The sequence below is a fragment of the Myotis daubentonii genome, chromosome 17, assembly GCF_963259705.1.
Source record: "Myotis daubentonii chromosome 17, mMyoDau2.1, whole genome shotgun sequence".
In the NCBI taxonomy this organism is placed as follows: Eukaryota; Metazoa; Chordata; class Mammalia; order Chiroptera; family Vespertilionidae; genus Myotis; species Myotis daubentonii.
In genome coordinates, this window is record NC_081856.1 from 17,323,292 (window position 1) to 17,343,335 (window position 20,044).

Below are 20,044 nucleotides of genomic sequence, written 5' to 3' on the forward strand. Positions count from 1 at the left end.
GCTGGTCCACCCTTGCTGCTTGACACAGTCCCTGCAGGGAAGAAACATCTGCACAGCGTATGTTTCAAAGGACCTGGCGTATATGGCATACTGTTCTTAATACGTTTGCTCCCCCTCTTAGCGCTATGTGTTTGAACCAAGGTCACCTCCCCGAGAAAGGTTGTTTCCCCAGGTGGGGATTTTTCCCTGGAGTTAGGGATTAACAGGACTAAGGAAGGGAATAAATCAGTAAAACCCCTTTAAGTGCCAGGTGGGTAGTTAATCACCTTAACTATGAACAATCACACTTAAACTACATAATCTTTACTTAGGATAATCTCCTTCAGTTACTTCCTTGTAGCTTAATAGAACAATAGAGTAGTGACCTTGGAATGGAGATAACAAACGCCCTAACTTTTGGAATAGAATGGATAGGATTAAAATCAACTGGTATAAATACAGACGTAACAGGACATTAAAGACCGAACCTGGCTAGAGAACCTGGCTAGAACCTGGCGAGGCTGCTGATCAATTGAACGCTGTCTCCGTGTCATTCCTTCTACGCCGACTCTGTCCACACCTTTGGGAACCCCTGGACCTGTTGGGGCTGGACCCCAACAGTGGGGCAGAGTGTTGTTTTTTTGTTTTGCCTCTTTTGTCGGGAGAGATGCCAGCAGAGGAGTAGGCTGTTAGAATGAACCAGTAGCCAGGAAGCAGCTGATGCAGAGAGGAGGTCGCGTGGGCTGAGTCACTCTCCCGAGAAGAGCCGCAGGCATTAAACATGGCGCCTCCCAGTCCTGCGGAACCTAAGGCCCCATCCCCGTCGAGCGCGGCCAAGTCCGAGGAAGAGATGGTGCTGCCGGGATTTCCGGACGCAGACAGTTTCGTGAAGTTTGCTCTTGGGTCAGTAGTGGCTGTCACCAAGGCATCTGGGGGCCTACCACAGTTTGGCGATGAGTATGATTTTTACTGGAGCTTTCCTGGCTTCCAGGTATTTTGTGAAACACAGGGAGACAGGTTGCTTCAATGCATGAGCAAGGTAATGCAGTACCATGGATATCGAAGCAACATTAAGGATCGAAGTAAAGTGACTGAGTTGGAGGACAAGTTTGATTTGCTAGTTGATACCAATGATGTTATTCTGGAAAGAGTGGGTATTTTACTGGATGAAGCATCAGGTGTGAATAAGAATCAACAGCCTGTCGTCCCCACAGGACTAGAGGTCCCCAAAACAATCGTGTCCAGCTGGAACCGTAAGGCAGGAGAATATAGCAAAAAAACAAAATCTGAAACTTTCCGGCTGCTTCATGCAAAAAACATCATACGACCTCAGCTTAAATTCCGAGAAAAGATTGACAATTCCAACACTCCATTTCGTCCTAAAATCTTCATCAAGCCCAATGCCCAGAAACCCCTCCCTCAGGCACTCTCCAGAGAAAGGCGGGAGTGCCCACAGGATCGTCCTGAGGACTTGGATGTCCCCGCTGCTCTGGCAGATTTCATCCATCAGCAGAGAACGCAGCAAGTGGAGCAGGACATGTTTGCACACCCTTATCAATACGAACTAGATCACTTCACTCCACCAGATTCAGTCCTTCAAAAGCCACAACCCCAGTTATATAGGCCTGTGGGAGAGACACCCTGCCATTTTGTATCTTCCCTGGATGAACTAGTGGAACTCAACGAGAAGCTCCTGAATTGTCAAGAATTTGCCATAGACTTGGAGCACCATTCTTACAGGAGCTTCCTGGGGCTGACCTGCCTCATGCAGATTTCCACCCGGACCGAAGACTTCATTGTGGACACCCTAGAGCTGCGAAGTGACATGTACATTCTCAACGAGAGCCTCACAGACCCAGCTATTGTCAAGGTCTTCCATGGTGCCGATTCAGACATAGAATGGCTGCAGAAGGACTTCGGGCTGTACGTCGTGAACATGTTTGATACCCATCAGGCAGCATGCCTTCTTAACCTGGGCAGGCACTCGCTTGACCATCTGCTGAAACACTATTGCAATGTGGAATCAAACAAGCAGTACCAGCTGGCTGATTGGAGAATACGACCTCTGCCTGAGGAAATGCTCAACTACGCCCGAGATGACACCCATTACTTGCTTTACATCTATGATAAAATGCGGCTGGAATTGTGGGAGCGAGGCAACGGCCAGCCCGTCCAGTTGCAGGTGGTGTGGCAGCGCAGCAGGGATATCTGCCTCAAGAAATTCAACAAACCGATCTTCACGGATGAGTCCTACCTTGAACTATCTAGGAAGCAAAAGAGGCACCTCAACATGCAGCAGCTGACAGCCTTCCAGCTGCTGTTTGCCTGGAGGGACAAGACCGCTCGGAGGGAAGATGAAAGTTACGGATACGTCCTGCCAAACCACATGATGCTAAAGATAGCCGAAGAGCTGCCTAAGGAACCTCAGGGCATCATAGCTTGCTGCAACCCTGTACCCCCTCTCGTACGGCAGCAAATCACCGAGATGCATCTTTTAATCCAGCAAGCTCGGGACTTGCCCCTGCTCAAGTCTGAAGTAGCGGCTGGACTGAAAAAGAGTGGACCACTGCCCAATCCTGAGAGACTGGAGAACATTCTCTTTGGACCTCACGACTGCTCCCACGCCCCTTCAGATGGCCATCCCGTCACCCCAGCCAACGGGCCTGTGCCAGTGCAGAAACAGGCAAGCCTCTTCCCTGCCGGAGGAGAGGACGAGGCCCTGCTGGACTCCAAATGCCTTATCGCTACCGCTGTCATCACATTATTCCACGAACCGAGTGCTGAAGAACATGGAAAGGCTCCATTAACAGTTGCACAGAAGAAAGCCCAGAACATAACGGAGTCCGTTGAAAACCCATTCAGGATGTTTCTGCCTTCGATAGAACACCATGCTCACATTTCTCAGGCAGCAAAGTTTGACCCATCATCAAAAATCTATGAAATCAGCAACCGTTGGAAGCTGGCAAGCCAGGTACAGGTACAAAAAGAATCTAAAGAAACTGCCAAGAAGAAGGCAGCTGAGCAAACAGCTGCCCGGGAGCGGGCCACCGAGGAATACAAGGTGGTGGCGGAGCAGGCCGTGTCTGTCCGGCTGCAGGCTGCCCTAGGAAAGGCCGCCATGAAGAGAGAGCGAGCAACAAGTGACCCAGGGACCACAGAACAGGAACAGGAGAAGAAACGACTCAAAGTTTCCAAGAAGCCAAAAGACCCAGATGCACCAGAAAAAGATTTTACCCCTTATGACTACAGCAAGTCGGACTTCAAGGCATTTGCTGGAAGCAGCAAACCCAAACCTTCTTCCCAGTTTGATCCAAGTAAGCAGACCCCGTCTGGCAAGAAATGTCTTGCAGCCAAAAAACTTAAACAGTCCATAGGAAATAAAAGCATGTCCTTTCCGACTGAAAAGTCAGACAGGGGTTTCAGGCACAATTGGCCAAAGAGATAGTGTTGGAGGAGAGCCTTGGGACCCTGCAGTGGACTGGAAGCACCAAAGGGTGGTGCTGGTTTTGTACAGACTCATTTTTAAACCATTAAAAATAATTCTTACTGGAAAAAAAAAATATACCACATATTGGGTCACAAAGAAAGTCTCCCCAAATTCAAGAAGATTGAAATCAAACCAACCATCTTCTCAGACCACGATGACATAATATTAGAAATAAACTACAATAAAAACAACCCAAAATACTCAAACACTTGGAAGCTGAATAGCATGTTATTAAATATTGATTGGGTTACCAATGAGATCAAAGAAGAAATTAAAAACATCCTGGAAACTAATGACAATGAAAACACAACAATCCAAAACCTATGGGACGCAATGAAAGCAGTCCTGAGAGGGAAGTTTATAGCTCTCCAGGCCTATCTCAAAAAACAAGAAAAAATGGTAGTAAATCATCTAACTCTACATCTCAAAGAATTAGAAAGAGAGCAACAAGAATAGCCCACAGTGAGCAGAAGGAAGGAGATAATAAAGATCAGAACAGAAATAAATGACATAGAGACCAAAAAAACAATACAGAAAATCAATGAAACCAAGAGCTGGTTCTTTGAAAGGATAAACAAGATTGACGAACCTCTAGCCAGGCTCACCAAGAAGCAAAGAGAGAGGACTCAAATAAACAAAATCAGAAATGATAGAGGCGAAATAACAACAGACCCCACAGAAATACAAATGATTGTTAAAAAATACTATGGACAACTCTACTCCAACAAACTAGACAACCTGGAGGACATGGACATATTCCTAGAAAAATACAACATTCCAAAACTCAATCAGGAAGAATCTAAAAATCTCAATAGGCCAATAACTATGGAAGAAATTGAAGCAGTCATCAAAAAGCTTCCACACACAAAAGCCCAGGACCAGACGGCTTCACAGGGGAGTTTTACCAAACATTCAAGGAAGAATTAAAATCTATCCTTCTCAGGCTACTACAAAAAATTCAAGAGGAAGGAACACTTCCAAGCTCATCCTATGAAGCCAGCATCACCCTAATACCAAAACCAGGTAAAGACAACACAATGAAAGAGAATTACAGGCCAATATCCCTCATGAACATAGATGCCAAAATCCTCAACAAAATCTTAGCAAATCGGATCCAGCAGTACATCAGAAAGATCATTCACCATGACCAAGTAGGATTTATCCCAGGGATGCAAGGATGGTACAATATCCGCAAATCAATAAACGTGATACATCACAGAAACAAATTGAAAGAAAAAAACCACATAGTCATATCAATTGATGCAGAAAAAGCATTTGACAAAATCCAACACCCATTTTTGATAAAAACTCTCAGCAAGGTGGGAGTAGAAGGACCATACCTCAACATAATAAAAGCCATAATGACAAGCCCACAGCCAACATCATACTCAATGGACAAAAACTAACACCATTTCCCCTAAGAACAGGAACAAGACAGGGATGCCCACTCTCACGACTTCTGTTCAACATAGTACTGGAAGTATTAGCCATTGCAATTCGGCAAGAAGAAGAAATAAAAGGCATCCAAATTGGAAAAGAGGAAGTAAAACTGTCCTTATTTGCAGATGACATGATATTATACATACAAAACCCTAAAGACTCCATCAAAAAACTACTAGACTTAATACATGAATTTGGCAATGTAGCAGGATACAAAATTAACCCCAAGAAATCTATGGCATTTCTATACACCAATAGTGAACTTTCAGAAAGAGAGACTAAAAAAACAATCCCATTTTCCATCGCAACAAAAAAATTAAGCTACCTAGGAATAAACTTAACTAAAGAGGTAAAGGACCTCTACTCAGAAAACTACAGGACGTTGAAAAAAGAGATAGAGGAAGACATAAACAGATGGAAGAACATTCCGTGTTCATGGATTGGTAGAATCAACGTCATTAAAATGTCCATACTACCCAAAGAAATCTATAAATTCAATGCACTTCCCATTAAAATACCAACGGCATATTTCACAGATCTAGAACGAACTCTCCAAAAATTCATCTGGAATAAAAAAAGACCCTGAATAGCTGCAGCGATCTTGAGAAAGAACAAAGTAGGTGGGATCTCAATACAAGATATCTAGCTGTATTACAAAGCCACTGTTCTCAAAACTGCCTGGTACTGGCACAAGAACAGACATATAGATCAACGGAATAGAATAGAGAGCCCAGAAATCGGCCCGAACCAATATGCTCAATTAATATTTGACACAGGAGGCAAGAACATAGCTTGGAGTCAAGATAGTCTCTTCAATAAATGGTGTTGGGAAAATTGGACAGATACATGCAAGAAAATGAAACTAGACCACCAACTTACACCATACAACAAAAATAAACTCAGAATGGATAAAGGACTTAAATGTACGACGAGAAACCATAAAAATTCTAGAAGAATCCAAAGGCAACAAAATCTCAGACATATGCCGAAGCAATTTCTTCTCTGATACACCTCCTAGGGCACTTGAAACTAAAGAGAAAATGAGCAAATGGGACTACATCAAAATAAAAAGCTTCTGCACAGCAAAAGAAACCATCAACAAAACAACAAGAAAGCCCACTGCGTGGGAAAACATATTTGCCAATGTCATATCTGATAAGGGCCTAATCTCCAACATTTATAGGGAACTCATACAACTTAACAAAAGGAAGATAAACAATCCAATCAAAAAATGGGCAAAGGACCTAAATAGACACCTTTCAAAAGAGGACACTCAGAAAGCCAAGAGACACATGAAAACATGCTCAAAGTCACTAATCATCCGAGAGATGCAAATCAAAACAACAATGAGGTACCATCTCACACCTGTCAGACTGGCTATCATCAACAAATCAACAAACGACAAGTGCTGGAGAGGATGTGGAGAAAAAGGAACACTTGTGCACTGCTGGTGGGAATGCAGACTGGTGCAGCCACTATGGAAGACAGTACGGAGCTTCCTCAAAAAACTGAAAATGGAACTCCCATTTGACCCTGTGATCCCACTTCTAGGAATATATCCCAAGAAACCAGAAACATCAATCAGAAAGGATACATGCACCCCTATGTTCATAGCAGCACAATTCACCATAGCTAAGATCTGGAAACAGCCTAAGTGCCCATCAGTAGATGAACGGATTAGAAAACTGTGGTACATCTACACGATGGAATACTATGCTGCTGTAAAAAAGAAGGAACTCTTATCATTTGCAACAGCATGGATGGAACTGGAGAGCATTATGCTAAGTGAAATAAGCCAGTCAATGAAGGAAAAATACCACATGATCTCACTCATTCATGGATAATAGAGACCATTATAAACTTATGAACAAAAATAGATACAGAGGCAGAGCTGCCTTGAACAAACTGTCAAACTACACTGGGAAGGCTGGGGAGGGTTGGGGGGGGCGGGAGGGAGGGGGTAAGAGATCAACCGAAGGACGTGTATGCATGCATATAAGCATAACCAATGGACATAAGACACTGGGGGGTAGGGGAGGCCAGGGGATTGTCAAGGGCAGGGAGAAAAAGGAGACATATGTAATACTCTTTGTAATACTTTAAGCAATAATAATAATAAAAAGACTCTGAATAGCTGCAGCAATATTGAGAGTTGGAGGGATCACAATACTAGATGTCAAGTTATACTATAAAGCCACTGTACTCAAAACAGCCTGGTACTGGTGCAAGAACAGGCATATAGATCAATGGAAGAAAACAGAAAAACCAGAAATTGACCCAAGCCATTATGCTCAATTAATATTTGACAAAGGAGATAAGAGCATACAATGGAGTAAAGACAGTCTCTTCCATAAATGTTGTTGGGAAAATTGGACAGGTACATGCAAAAAAATGAAACTAGACCACCAACTTACACCATACACAAAAATTAACTCAAAATGGATAAAAGACTTAAATGTAAGATGTGAAACCATAAAAATCTTAGAAGAGGAGAAACCAAGATGGCAGCATAGGTAAACACCGGAAATTGCTGCCTCCCACAACAACTTCAAAAATACAACGAAAAGACAAAATGGACATCATCCAGAACTACAGGAAGGCTGGCTGAGTGCAAATTCTACAACTAGAAGGAAAGAGAAAAGCACACTGAGACCCAGAGGAGCTGCGGAAGTAAAGTGCAGAGGTATGGAGGCTCGAGCGTGCGGAAAGGGGCGGGCACCTGAGGATGCGGCTGTCTTTTTGAATCGGGAGGGAGTCACAAGCTCCCAACTGCTCTGAACTCCGGTTCCAGGAAGTCTCTGGGGACCCAGGACTCATACAGGGAGAAACTGGACTGTCTGGCAGCAGGGAGAACTCGGAACTTGAGGGCGGCTTTCCCTAAGAAGTGCTTGCAGCAATTATCGGGACACTGAGACGCATGGCCTCTTAGGGCAGGGCTGAGGATCAGCCATAGCTGCTTGCTCGGCCCTTTGATTCCCTGAGACCCCGCCCCACCCAGGCTGCTGCAGAGGCTTTTGCATATGAATGCCCTGGCCCTTTGCAACCTGAAAATTACCTAACAAATTGCAGCTGGGCCAGACAGACCCAGAACTTCCAAGAGAAGGCCCAAGGCCCCACAGCAGCTTGCATTGCTTCACAGCTGGGCCTCATCTGGGCACCTCCAAACTCCAAAAAAGAAAGGGGAATCTGCAGTTCTCTTCATAGCTCCTGCTGGGTAACCTCAGGCAGAGGCTAAATTAGCACCTCCTTAGATCCAAGAGCCAGTGTACCCAGTGGCCAGAGTGGGACCATCCAGATTACAACTCCTCAGATCCATAAGGGACACACCCAGGGTGCAGTCTCAGTGAGCACCAAAGCCCCACTGAAGCAAGTCTTGCCCCAGAAGGGTGTCTTCAGGACAGAAGTTCTCCCACTGCAGACACAGCTGATTCTCATAGCCAATTGGCCTGGAGGTCAATTCCTCCCAGTGATACCTTCAACAATCAAGGCTTAACTACAACAAGACTGTGCACAAAGCCCACAAGGGGGTGCACCAAGAGTGTCCACCTCAGGTAACTGGGGAGGCTGAGCCACTGGGCCCTACAGGACACCTAGCACACAAAACCACTCTATCAACACAGGGAAGCATAAAAAATGCGGAGACAAAGAAACAGGAAACAAATGACAGAAATGGAGGAAAGCAAACGATTGGATATAGAGTTCAAAACCACGTTTATAAGGTTTTTCAAGAATTTTATGGAAACCGCCGATAAATTTAGTGATTCCCTGGAGAATATGAAAAAAGACCAACTAGAAATTAAGCATACACTGACTGAAATAAAGAATAATAGACAGAGATCCAACAGCAGACAAGAGGATCCCAAGAATCAAGTCAAAGATTTGAAATACGAAGAAACAAAAAATACCCAACTGAAAAAGAAAAAAGAATCCAAAAATATTAAGATAGTGTAAGGAGCCTCTGGGACAACTTCAAGCGTACCAACATCAGAATTATAGGGGTACCAGAAGAAGAGAGAGGGCAAGATATTGAAAACCTATTTGAAGAAATAATGACAGAAAACTTCCCCTACCTGGTGAAAGAAATAGACTTACAAGTCCAGGAAGCGCAGAGAACCCCAAATAAAAGGAATCCAAAGAGGACCACACCAAGACACATCATAATTAAAATGCCAAGAGCAAAAGACAAAGAGAGAATTTTAAAAGCAGCAAGAGAAAGAAACTCAGTTACCTACAAGGGAGTACCCATACGACTGTCAGCTGCTTTCTCAACAGAAACCATGCAGGCCAGAAGAGAGTGGCAAGAAATATTCAAAGTGATGAATAGCAAGAACCTACAACCAAGATTACTTTATCCAGCAAAGCTATCATTCAGAATAGAAGGTCAGATAAAGAGCTTCACAGATAAGAAAAAGCTAAAGGAGTTCATCACCACCAAACCAGCATTATATGAAATGCTGAAAGGTATTCTTTAAGAAGAGGAAGAAGAAAAAGGATCTCTTACCATTTGCCACAGCATGGATGGAACTGGAGAGCAGATAAATACCACATGATCTCACTCATTTATGGAATATAATGAACAACATAAACTGATGAACAAGGACTGATCCAGAGATGGAGAGGCATTGATTGGACTGTTGGGCCTTGGAGGGAAGGTAGGGGAGGGTGGGGGTAAGGGGGAAAGATCAACCAAAGGACTTATATGCAAGCATATAGGCCTAACCAATGTACACGGACAACGGTGGGGTGGGGGTGGGGGTAGAGGGTAACGTGGGGATAAGGACACATATGTAATATCTTAATCAATAAAAAATATATTAAAAAAACAAAACTGTTTCAGCCTGAAAAGTAGACTTCAGATTTCACTGAATGTCAAACTATGTAATGAGTAAAATGAAGAATATATAGTGATAATGTCAATAAAAATGCTAAAAGCAAAAAAAAAAAAAAAAAAAATCCTAGAAGAAACCATAAGCTGCAAAATCTCAGACATCTCTGGTAGCAATATGTTTACCAACACATCTCCTAGGGCAAAGGAAACTGAGAAAATAAACAAATGGGAGTACATCAAAATAAAAAGCTTCTGCACAGCAAAAGAAACCATCAACAAAATAACAAGAGGACCCACTGCATGGGAGAACTTATTTGCCAATGATACATCCAATAAGGGGTTAATCTCCAAAATTTATAGGGAATCATGCAACTTAACAAAATGAAGATAATCCAATTAAAAATGGCCAAAGGCCCCTAATAGACACTTCTCCAAAGTGGACATATAGAAGTCTAAGAGGTATATGAAAAATACTCAAAGTCACTAATCACCTGGGAGATGCAAATTAAAACAACAATGAGGTCTCACCTCACACCTGTCAGAATGGCTCTCATCAACAAATCAACAAAGGACAAGTGTTGGCGAGGATATGGAGAAAAGGAAACCCTAATGGGAATGCAGACTGGTGCAGCCTCTGTGGAAAACAGCATGGAGTTTCCTCAAAAAATAAAAAAATGGAACTCCTCTTTGACCCCGTGACCCACTTATAGGAATATATCCTAAGAAATCAGAAACACCAATCAGAAAGAATATATGCACCCCTATGTTTGTAGCAGCACAATTTACAATAGCTAAGATTTGGAAACAGCCTAAGTGCCCATCAGCAAATGAGTGGATTAAAAAAACTGTGGTACATTTACACAGTGGAATACTGTGCAGCTATAAAAAAGAAAACTCTTACCATTGCAACAGCATGGATGGACCTGGAGAACATTATGCTAAGTGAAATAAGCCAGTCAGAGAAAAATAAGTATCACATGATCTCATATGTGGAATCTAATGAACAACATAAACCGATGAACAAAAATAGATAGAGAGACATGGAAGCATTGAACAGACTGTCAAACCTTAGAGGGAAGGTGGGGAGGGGGGTGGAAAGAGATCAACCAATGAACTTGGATGCACACATGCATAACCCATGGACACAGACAATAGGGTGAAGGCTTGGGGTGGGGGCTGAGGGAGGGCTGGGAGAGGTCAATGGGGGAAACAGGGGGCAAATGTAATACTTTCAACAATAAAGATTTAAAAAAGAAAACTTAAGGAAAAAAAACAAAGCTCATAATTAAAAAAAAAAAAAAAAAGAGGGGGGGAGGATATTTTCAATGACCAGAAAGCAACTTCTTAGTTAAAAATAGGATTATTGCTATAAACCTTTCACAAGTATTTAGGCGCACCATAAGAGACATGCAATAACAGACCACTTTTATCTTCCACAGAGGCCCTCCAATCAGCTACAGGACAAGTTCATTGTGAGAGCTCTCTCGGAATTCTCCTCAACATCAGCGCTTTCTTCATTGTTGAGCAGCAGAGTCTGCTAGCTCCCTCTCTGGACAAATGGCTTCACCCCCTGGCGGCTCAGTAGCCGGCAGCCATGAAGTCAATGGTTGGATTAGATGGCTTGCATTAGAAGGTTTCTACAATTCTCCGAGCAATTCGACAATATAGGCTTGGGTAGAATTGCCGTCTTTTTATTATCCTATTAAATACTAGATGCCCTTCCCTGGCAAATTTTACTTATTATTTAAAAAATATGTGTATTTCTTCCAACTTTCAGAATTCCCCAGGCTGGCTGGCTGCTCTCTAGAACACACTGAGCTAATCCAGAGAGGCCATCTCCCAGGCACCGTGCACAGAAAGCCAAGCCTGCCCGGAGTGAAATCCAGGTACCACGCAAGCATCGGCAAGAGCGGCACTCTGCTCGGCTGCCCCTCGAGGGGGCCATGGCATCGCCACGCGCTTGGCAAGGTGTGGGCTTGCTTTCACCGTCTGGGGCTACGTGCCTTCCCAGTTGCATCTACTTTTTTCCACGCAGGCTCACAGGAGTCGCTGCAGCCTTTCCGAAGAGCCTCATGGACAGTCCTTCACTCCCACAAATGAAGGAAACAGAGTCACTTACTTGAATGGGTGGAGATGGCTCTTTAATTTCTCTTGCTTTTTTACACCTTTTTCTTTATTGTAGTAGCTACAGGCAAGAAGATGAGAAAGTGAGTCTTCATCAGCATGCATTTATCAAACAGCTTATTTTATAACAAGAAAGCAAATAGAAGGCAGTTACTTTGTTGTAACTATCTTAGCTTAATGGGACTTTTAAATGGTTTTTTTTCCCCCCCTTAACTATCTACTTAGGTTTATGACATTTAATTCGACCAAGATATTTTAGGCCATTACTAATACGTGACAATTCATTCTATTAAGCTTCCTGTTGGTAAAAGAGAGAAGCAGGCCTAATGCTAAACAGGCCTGTGGAAAAAATGAGTTTGGAAAAGAGACCACGGGAGGGGCCCACACTCACCTCTGTTTACTGCAGACACACTCCTCGGGCTTCCTCCTCTTCAAGTGCCCTCTCACTTCTCTTAAATTCTTAATTTTATCCTGCAAAGCTTCAATCTGGGAAACAGGCAATTCAACAATTACATGTGCAGGATTTTCTGTGCTAACTACCTTCCTTCTCATCTTATTTCTGTGTTCCACAATCATAACCATTCATCTGAGATGATAATTTGGGGGCAAACTGAGCATAGAATCTATTTCCCTCTATAGTCCAATGGATGTCTTATCATAAACATGAACGGAAGTCTCTTTTAGAACAGAATTATTTTCTCATAGAAACTTCAGAAGGTCATTGAGTCGGTTCCCATTCTTCCCTCACACTCTGTTTTTTGGTCAGGACTCTCACTATCTCACTGGAGAATGAGAAACACCGTGCTATTCTATCTTCCACGTAATTATAAACAGATGAAGGGCACACACAGTATGTCCCACCGGTAGGGTCCAATCTCGCGGCCACGGCTCACCTCTTTGTCAATGTATGCCTTGTGGTCCTTCCACGCTCTGGCTGACTGATAGAGTTCTCTCTCACAATGGATGGTATCGTTTGGAAGAATAAAGCACCTGCCAAAACAAACAAGAAGCATTAGAAATAGGTTTATATTCTAAGATTAAGAAAAGCATTAGAAATAGCAAAGGGAACTTAATTGTCCTCGAAACCCTTAATTTGGGAACAAGCTATAGTTTGCAGCTGAGCCATGGAGCAGGATAAGTGGGTGTGGGTAGAGCAGTGGTTCTCAACCTTGGCTGCACATTAGAATCACCTGGGAATCTTTTTAAAATCCTGATGTCTGGGCCTCATCCTCCGGAAATTCTGTTTCTTTGTTATGGGGCGGGGCCACAACATTAGTAACAAAGAAACAGAATTTCCCGAGGATGAGGCCCAGAAATCAGGATTTTAAAAAGATTCCCAGGTGATTCCAATGTGCAGCCATTCCCTCCCTCCGCCCCCCGCCCCCTCCCCAGTCTCAGTGACGCCCGAGGCCCTTGCCCTTCAGGATCCAGACAGGTGAGGTGTTTCTGCGTCTCACGTCCATTCCCAGCCTACGCCATCTCTCTGGGAGCTTCTGCAGGACCCAGAGTTCTCCCTTGATCTGTGCCTCATTTCTGAGGCTGTGACTGCATCTACTCGGACCACAGTGACCTCCGGCATGAGGAGCCCCTAACCAGTCTGGGTGACGGTTTCCCACCGTTTTCTAGATGCCCATAAAGGTAGCTGCTGAACGCAGCGCTCCACGCCTGCTAAGTCAAGATGTGACAGAATCCCTCTGGCTCAATTCCCAGCTGACCAGCCTCAATGTGAAACGGAACCCTAAGCACACCCCCACGTCTACTATTGTTTGGGCTGCCTGTTGCTTCCTTAGCCCCCGCTGTTACGTGGGAGGTCCCTGGACATCAGCTTGCTGAATGACATTACTCTTCTTACAGGGACCAAATGGTGGTAGTCGGCGGGGATGACTTTGAACTCAACCCTTTGAACACAGGAAGCCTTCCTACTTGTGGGTCACTCGGACGGTGGTGGGCAGGCCCACAGCATTGCCACTGGTGGCCAGCATGGCGTCCCCGTTGCCACCGTTGGCATTTTGGCGGCCTCCTGGCCCCTTGTGGCCTTCGTCATGACGCTTGGCAATGCTTCTTGGCTGCAACACTTGCAGTTCCTCTTCTTCCAGGTTTATGTCATACACTTCGCCTTCAAATTCCACGGACAAGGACCGTGTCTGCCGAGTGTGGACAAACCTGGGCTTGTACTCTGGAAATAAGGGAAGATACATTAATACGGTGTCCAGATGTACCTTAGGAGAGAAGAAGATGATCACGTGGCTCGATGAGCATTTTGGAAAGGGGCATCCAGTACACAGAGGGGCACCATGGTGGTGTGATGGTCACCATGCTTCTCTGGCCTTGGGCCCTTCCTCACCACTGAGGGGGTAGGTCTGAGTGATTGCTAAGACCCTTCCCACTAAGGGCAGGCTGTGAACTTGTACAGTGAGTTTTCAACATAAACTGCGAAGGCAGTGTGAATAAAACTATAGCCCCCATTATGGTATTAATAATGACAACACATTTTTTGAGCTTTTGCTATGTATTATTCGTCTCTAATCTTAAAAGACAGGTATTATGAAAAATCTTTACATTAAAAAATATCAGATTATCCAAACAGGCTGATGAATTTGGTGTCCTTATTTTATGGACGAGAGAACTGGAGCTTTGAATGTTATGTACATTTTGCAAGGTGATACAGCCAGTAGGTTCAGATTCTAAGTAATTCAGCTTCTAAAAACCAAAGAGTCTTCCTACTACATTAAGATGCTCTTGCAAAAAGGCAAATGCTCTAGATTCCTGCTATTGGCACAAATAATAGAGGATTACCCTAAGGAAAATTGAATTTGGCACATGCTTCCATCAGCCAACTGACTCTTAATACCTGTCAGATGGCGGGTCATGCCAGGGGAGGCCAGCCTGTCCCCTGGTCATGGTAGACCACTGTCGAGGCTCAGTGTGCTGGGGAAGAGCTTTAATGTGCAAACGTTGGTCCCTGCTTACCAGATGCGCTTTGTCTGTGTGGGGCTTGCTCACATGGCCTCCCCTTCCCAGAACAGGAAAGAGGGGAGCCTATTGGCTACGGAATCCGGATCATCTCTCTGTAGAATCCTGCTCTGAGGGCAGTTTCCAGATGAAGAAACACCCCCTGCTTTCAAATACCTAAGATTCCACGCAGCTTGAAAAGAGTGCCCCAGACTTCCTTAGTTTGTGCTCAGTATTGAAAAAACCAATGCTTGGGAGCCACATCCAACTTCCTGGGAAAGAAAAAGCTGCCTCTACTTCTCAGCTGAACGTGATAATCAGTTTCACTTAAGGGAGCGTCTCAGGGGTCCTTATCCCTGTGGGTTTTACATTTGATATCTTCATAGAAATTATTAAGCCTATCATTTCCTCTCAGGGAGGAAAGAAAATATCCCATATTAATGGTTCTTAGACTTCTGGGTTATGAACTCCTTTGAGAATTTGTTGGAAGTTATGAGCATCCCGAAAAATTTGCATGTACAGATAGAATATACTTAAAATTTTGGATATTAGGGGGCTCCTGGTCCCCTAAAGTCCACCTGTGGAACCGAGGATATAAAATTCAGCTTTAAGGGCTTCCACTGTTCTGCTAAATGATTTGATTTCCTAATTTCAGACACAGGATTGAATTTCTACATATCTTGGTTATTTCCAAACCAATATAGAAAGGAATGACCACAGAAACGAGTCACTGTTCATATTACACCACTAGATGGCACTAGACTCCCATTCTTTTATGGAAGGTAGGAGACCGAGTTTTCATTTCTATATACTAGCAAAGACCATCTCATATTAGCTGATAAGACTTTTTATAAATAAAACACTAGGCAATGATTTCCACACTTCAACTAGTTTGACTCTGCCAGTCAAAAAGTAGAATTAAAAAAAGAAACATTAAAAAAAAAAAAAAAAAGAAAAAGAAACATTGCCCTAACCGGTTTGGCTCAGTGGATAGAGCGTCGGCCTGCGGACTGAAAGGTCCCAGGTTTGATTCCGGTCAGGGGGTGTGCAGGAGGCAGCTGATCGATGTTTCTAACTCTCTATCCCTCTCCCTTCCTCTCTGTAAAAAAATCAATAAAATATATTTTTAAAAAAGAAATATTGTCCTAAAACAGATATGCCTTTAAAAATAGTATTTATGCTGCATGCTTCTCCTGTTAAAGGCTCAAGCACTGAAACTTTGGATTTTTCTTTTCTTTCTTTCTTTTTTTAAAGCAACTTAAGGCAGAAAACATCAGGACATTAGCATTACGGTAAAATAAAACTTACCTGAACTACATACACACCCTCGGCCCCTTGATCGTGTGCGGGCCTGTGTGTTGTGTCTGCTGCTGTTACTGAATACATGTGCATTCTATGCTTAAGTGAGTGTTTACACAGCAAAAACTCAAATGATCTTAGCTTTCGTGTTTTAAGCAGAACGATTATTGGCTCTGGGCCCTAGAACTATGCATTGTCAATATGGGAAATGTAGCCGGAGCGGCCTTTGCTCTCTGGAGTGTCAGCGTGGCGGCTGCCCGGCCCGGGCTTACTTGGCGCGCCCTGGTTCCTCAGGAACTGCCGCTGGCTCTTCCTCTGGCTCCGGCCGGCGCGGTAGGCGGCCTCCCCGCAATGGCACTCCTTGTCCTTGTCGTGGAAGCCGCGAGGGTAGAGGTTGCGCGTGCTCTGCCGGGCGGCGAGCAGGTCCCCGGCGCCTTTGCACTTGTGAATCCGGAGCTTGCCCGACGTGTCCTCGATGCACTGCCACTTCTGCAAAAGCCACAGGCGTTTTTCATGACGCACGCGCTTCGGGGTGCAGCCGCGCGGGCCGCCCCCGTGGCGAGCCGCTAAGTGGCTCCCAGGCCTCGCTCACTGCAGCAAAGGCAGATGACAACCAAATCACTGGAAACCAGAGCTACCTCGGTGACACCGGAGCCAAACATGGACACATAAACCCTTACCAGCCAGACTAAACAGAGCCTTGAAGGAAACGCAGGGAAAGCCCTCCATCCAGCAAGCACAGGGCACAGCTGCCAGGGCTGCTTTCCCCAGGCCCCTCTTTCCTTCTCTGGAAAAACAAACGTGGCTGCTTTGTTCTCTGCCCCTGAATTCCCAACGGGAGCCGGAGAAGAGTGGCACACGAGGAAGACAGAGATGAGATGAACCGGAGTCCGTCCAGGGAGCGAGCCAACTTTCACGCAGCGCAGACGCGTGGGGCTCCCTGGGCCCGCCTTTCTCATTTATCCTGCCCCAGATGCCGCACACCTGGCAGAGCAGAGCGAGCTGCTCTTAAAGAGACATCGGCCACCTACTCAAGAGATGCGGGGGGAGCAGCCGCTGGGTTTTCTAGGTTGAGTTTTTGAGCAAGACAGGTGCATAGGAAATATAGTCTATAACATTGTAACAACTACGTCCTGCGCTGGGTGGGTACTGAAGTATTGGGGTATATAACTGTGTAATCACTATTCTGTACACCTGAAACTAATACAAGATAACATTGAATGTAAACTGTAATTAAAGAAAACTTAAGTCACAGTGGTTCTCAACCTTGGCTGCACATTAGAATCACCTGGGAATCTTTTTAAAATCCTGATTTCTGGGCCTCATCCTCCGGAAATTCTGTTTCTTCGTTATGGGGTGGGGCCACAACATTAGCAACAAAGAAACAGAATTTCCGAAGGATGAGGCCCAGAAATCAGGATTTTAAAAAGACTCCCAGGTGATTCTAATGTGCAGCCAAGGTTGAGAACCACTGCTTTAAATGGACACATTTCTAAACTGTCGCCAAAACCATGATAATTGAAAATTATGTGTTTGTTGTGCCAGGTAGATATTTTCACACATATATGAAAACAAATACAAAATCATTAAATAAAAGATGTTCTTTTATGCACCCCATAAAATATCTCATGTGGCCCCTTGTACCTGTACCGTGCTTTGGGTAACTTTTCGACTTCAGAGTGTCCTAAGGCAGGTAAAGTTTGGTGAAGGGTCCCACTGGCTTGGCCAGCAGACACATGACACTCACGCGTGTATAAAATGGTATGAACCATTCACAAGCCAGAACGGTTTGTTTTCTCTTACTGGAGTCATCTGCTTTCAGTGAGGGTTGAACTATTTCAGCTGCCTTTGCGTTTCTACGATATTGTTCCCAAATCCCAGCTACAGAGGACTGGCTCTGTGATTTTGCCTGAGCCCCCATACACTCCATGGTGCTATTGAATTTGATTGCTTCAGGCCACATCAGGTCACCACCTTCCTCTGTGGCTTGGACAGAAAGCCTGGGACGTTCAATATCTCCATTCTGAGAGGCAGGAGCTCAAAAGACAAGGCAACTCACCACCTGTTTTACAAAGCCATGAAAAGGCTACGTCAGCAAGAACAGTCTACAGATGAACTAAATAGAGATGATCTAACTGAAAACAAACAGACAAAAACCCCCAAATGTGAAGTCAGTTGACTAGGCACACTGAGTTATGTCGGGTGAGTGGTTCTCACACTTGACTCTACAGTGGGATGCTCAAAAGCTTCCCTGGTGATTTTAATGAGTCCTTGGCCTTTAGATTCACAGCATCTGGTTCCCAGGAGGAGGGCAGAAGGGATCTCTTTAGGTGTAAGTAGCTCAGATGCATGAGTATTTGAGAGGGGTGTACGTATTCTTGGGTGTGGGTGTTTGAAATGTGTCTAGAAATGTAGAAGGAGTGACGCCAGTTGAACAGGTGAACGCTGCCAGCTCATCTCTGCTGGCAAAACTAAGAGTAACCCGTTCTCACTCTCTCTCCAGTTAGTTGATGAGTGACCGAAATGAGTCTTCCCCCGCTCTTGGCTGAAAACTGCGTGTGACCTTCCACAGTTCTGCCGTCTCAGGTGGAGACCAGTGCTGTCCAGGCCTGGCTTTGCAGCGCTCCCAGGTACGCCCAGTTAGCTTGAGGAGGTGCCATGAAACATTCTCGGAAACTCAGATACAAGTCCATTAAGAAGTAGATAGGCCCTGGCTGGTGTGGCTTAGTTGGTTGGATGTTGTTCCCTGCATTGAGGGATTGCTGGTTTGATTCCTGGTCAGGGCACATGCCTGGGTTTCAGCCTCCATCCTTGGAAGGGGGTTTAGGGGAGGCAGCTGATCTGTTTCGCTCATCTCTGTTTCACTCTCACATTGATGCTTCTCTCTATTTCTCTCTCTCCCCTCCTCTCCCTTTCTCTCTCTCTAAAAGTCAATGAAAAATATCTTTAAAAAATAATTTTATGCCACGTAGAATTCTTGCTGGTGAAAAATGTCATAAAGATAGACGCTAACTTTTTATAGCTCCATAAAGTTTGGTAATCAATGGTGCTTGAGTGCCTGTCTATATCTGTCTTAAATCCAAATGGTTTAAAACGTATCCCTCCACCTGGGTAATCTCTACCTCAGTTTAAAACCTGAGAGTTGACTGCTTAATGTCTATAGAAGCAGTAAGTGGTCAGGGGACTCACAAGCCAAGCCCAGCAGAAGCTTACCAAGTGCTCTCCTTTCTACCAGACAGAAAAATGTGGCTAACTTGATTTTTTAAAATATATTTTTATTGATTTCAGAGAGGACGTGAGAGGGAGAGACAAATAGAAACATCATTGATGAGAGAGAATCATTGATTGGCTTCCTCTTGTATGCCCCACACTTGGGGATTGAGCCCACAACCCAGGCATGTTTCCCAACCGGGAATCAAACCATGACCTCCTGGTTCATAGGTCGACGCTCAATAAGACACACTGTCAGGGCATGGCTGACTTAATTCTTGAAAAATGATGGCCTTATGTTTTTTGTGGTTCCAATGTATATCAACTTTAGTACAAATACTAATTTTAAAACACACAACTATGGTGAAGACCTTCCTTTTAAATAATCACAATACATAAAAAAAAAAACCTCTGCCTTTTTTTTTTTTTTTTGTCCTGGAAGAGCTGAGAGTACAAGTAGATGCCTGTAGAACACAAAAGCGTAGGCAGAATCTTTAGTGACTTAGCCTATTTGGAATACAACCTGCATTTTCTGTTAGCCAAATTCCTGCTAACTTCCTATGGGATAGAGATGAAAGAAACAGCTGTTTCCTCCCTGAAGAGCTGAATTTAAACACACCTGAGGTCTGGCACTGTCCTTGGCGTTGATAAGGTATATGTATATATATATATGCAAAATCAAACATACATACATATATGCATGTATATGTATAAACATGCACACC

General features: G+C 44.3%; 2 protein-coding genes across 11 annotated transcripts in view; one reads left to right on the top strand and one right to left on the bottom strand.

Annotated features, from left to right (window-relative positions):
- SULF1 (sulfatase 1) overlaps positions 1–20,044 on the bottom strand; it is a 173,837-nt gene that overhangs the window by 22,869 nt on the left and 130,924 nt on the right. For all 10 annotated transcript variants that reach the window (XM_059672934.1, XM_059672935.1, XM_059672936.1 and 7 more), the window contains 5 exons: positions 16,382–16,598; positions 13,782–14,034; positions 12,752–12,848; positions 12,250–12,344; positions 11,854–11,919 (listed from right to left, as the gene is read on the bottom strand). In XM_059672934.1, the coding sequence (XP_059528917.1) occupies positions 11,854–11,919; positions 12,250–12,344; positions 12,752–12,848; positions 13,782–14,034; positions 16,382–16,598 (728 nt within the window). The remainder of the gene's footprint in view (positions 1–11,853; positions 11,920–12,249; positions 12,345–12,751; positions 12,849–13,781; positions 14,035–16,381; positions 16,599–20,044) is intronic.
- Positions 754–3,539, top strand: LOC132220031 (exosome component 10-like). The gene has a single exon (XM_059672945.1). The coding sequence runs from the start codon at positions 761–763 to the stop codon at positions 3,422–3,424; it is 2,664 nt and encodes an 887-aa protein (XP_059528928.1). The 5' UTR covers positions 754–760; the 3' UTR covers positions 3,425–3,539.

What these genes read in the sequence shown, in the direction of transcription:
- LOC132220031 (XM_059672945.1), top strand. Translation starts at nt 761, where the DNA reads ATGGCGCCTCCCAGTCCTGCGGAACCTAAGGCCCCATCCCCGTCGAGC.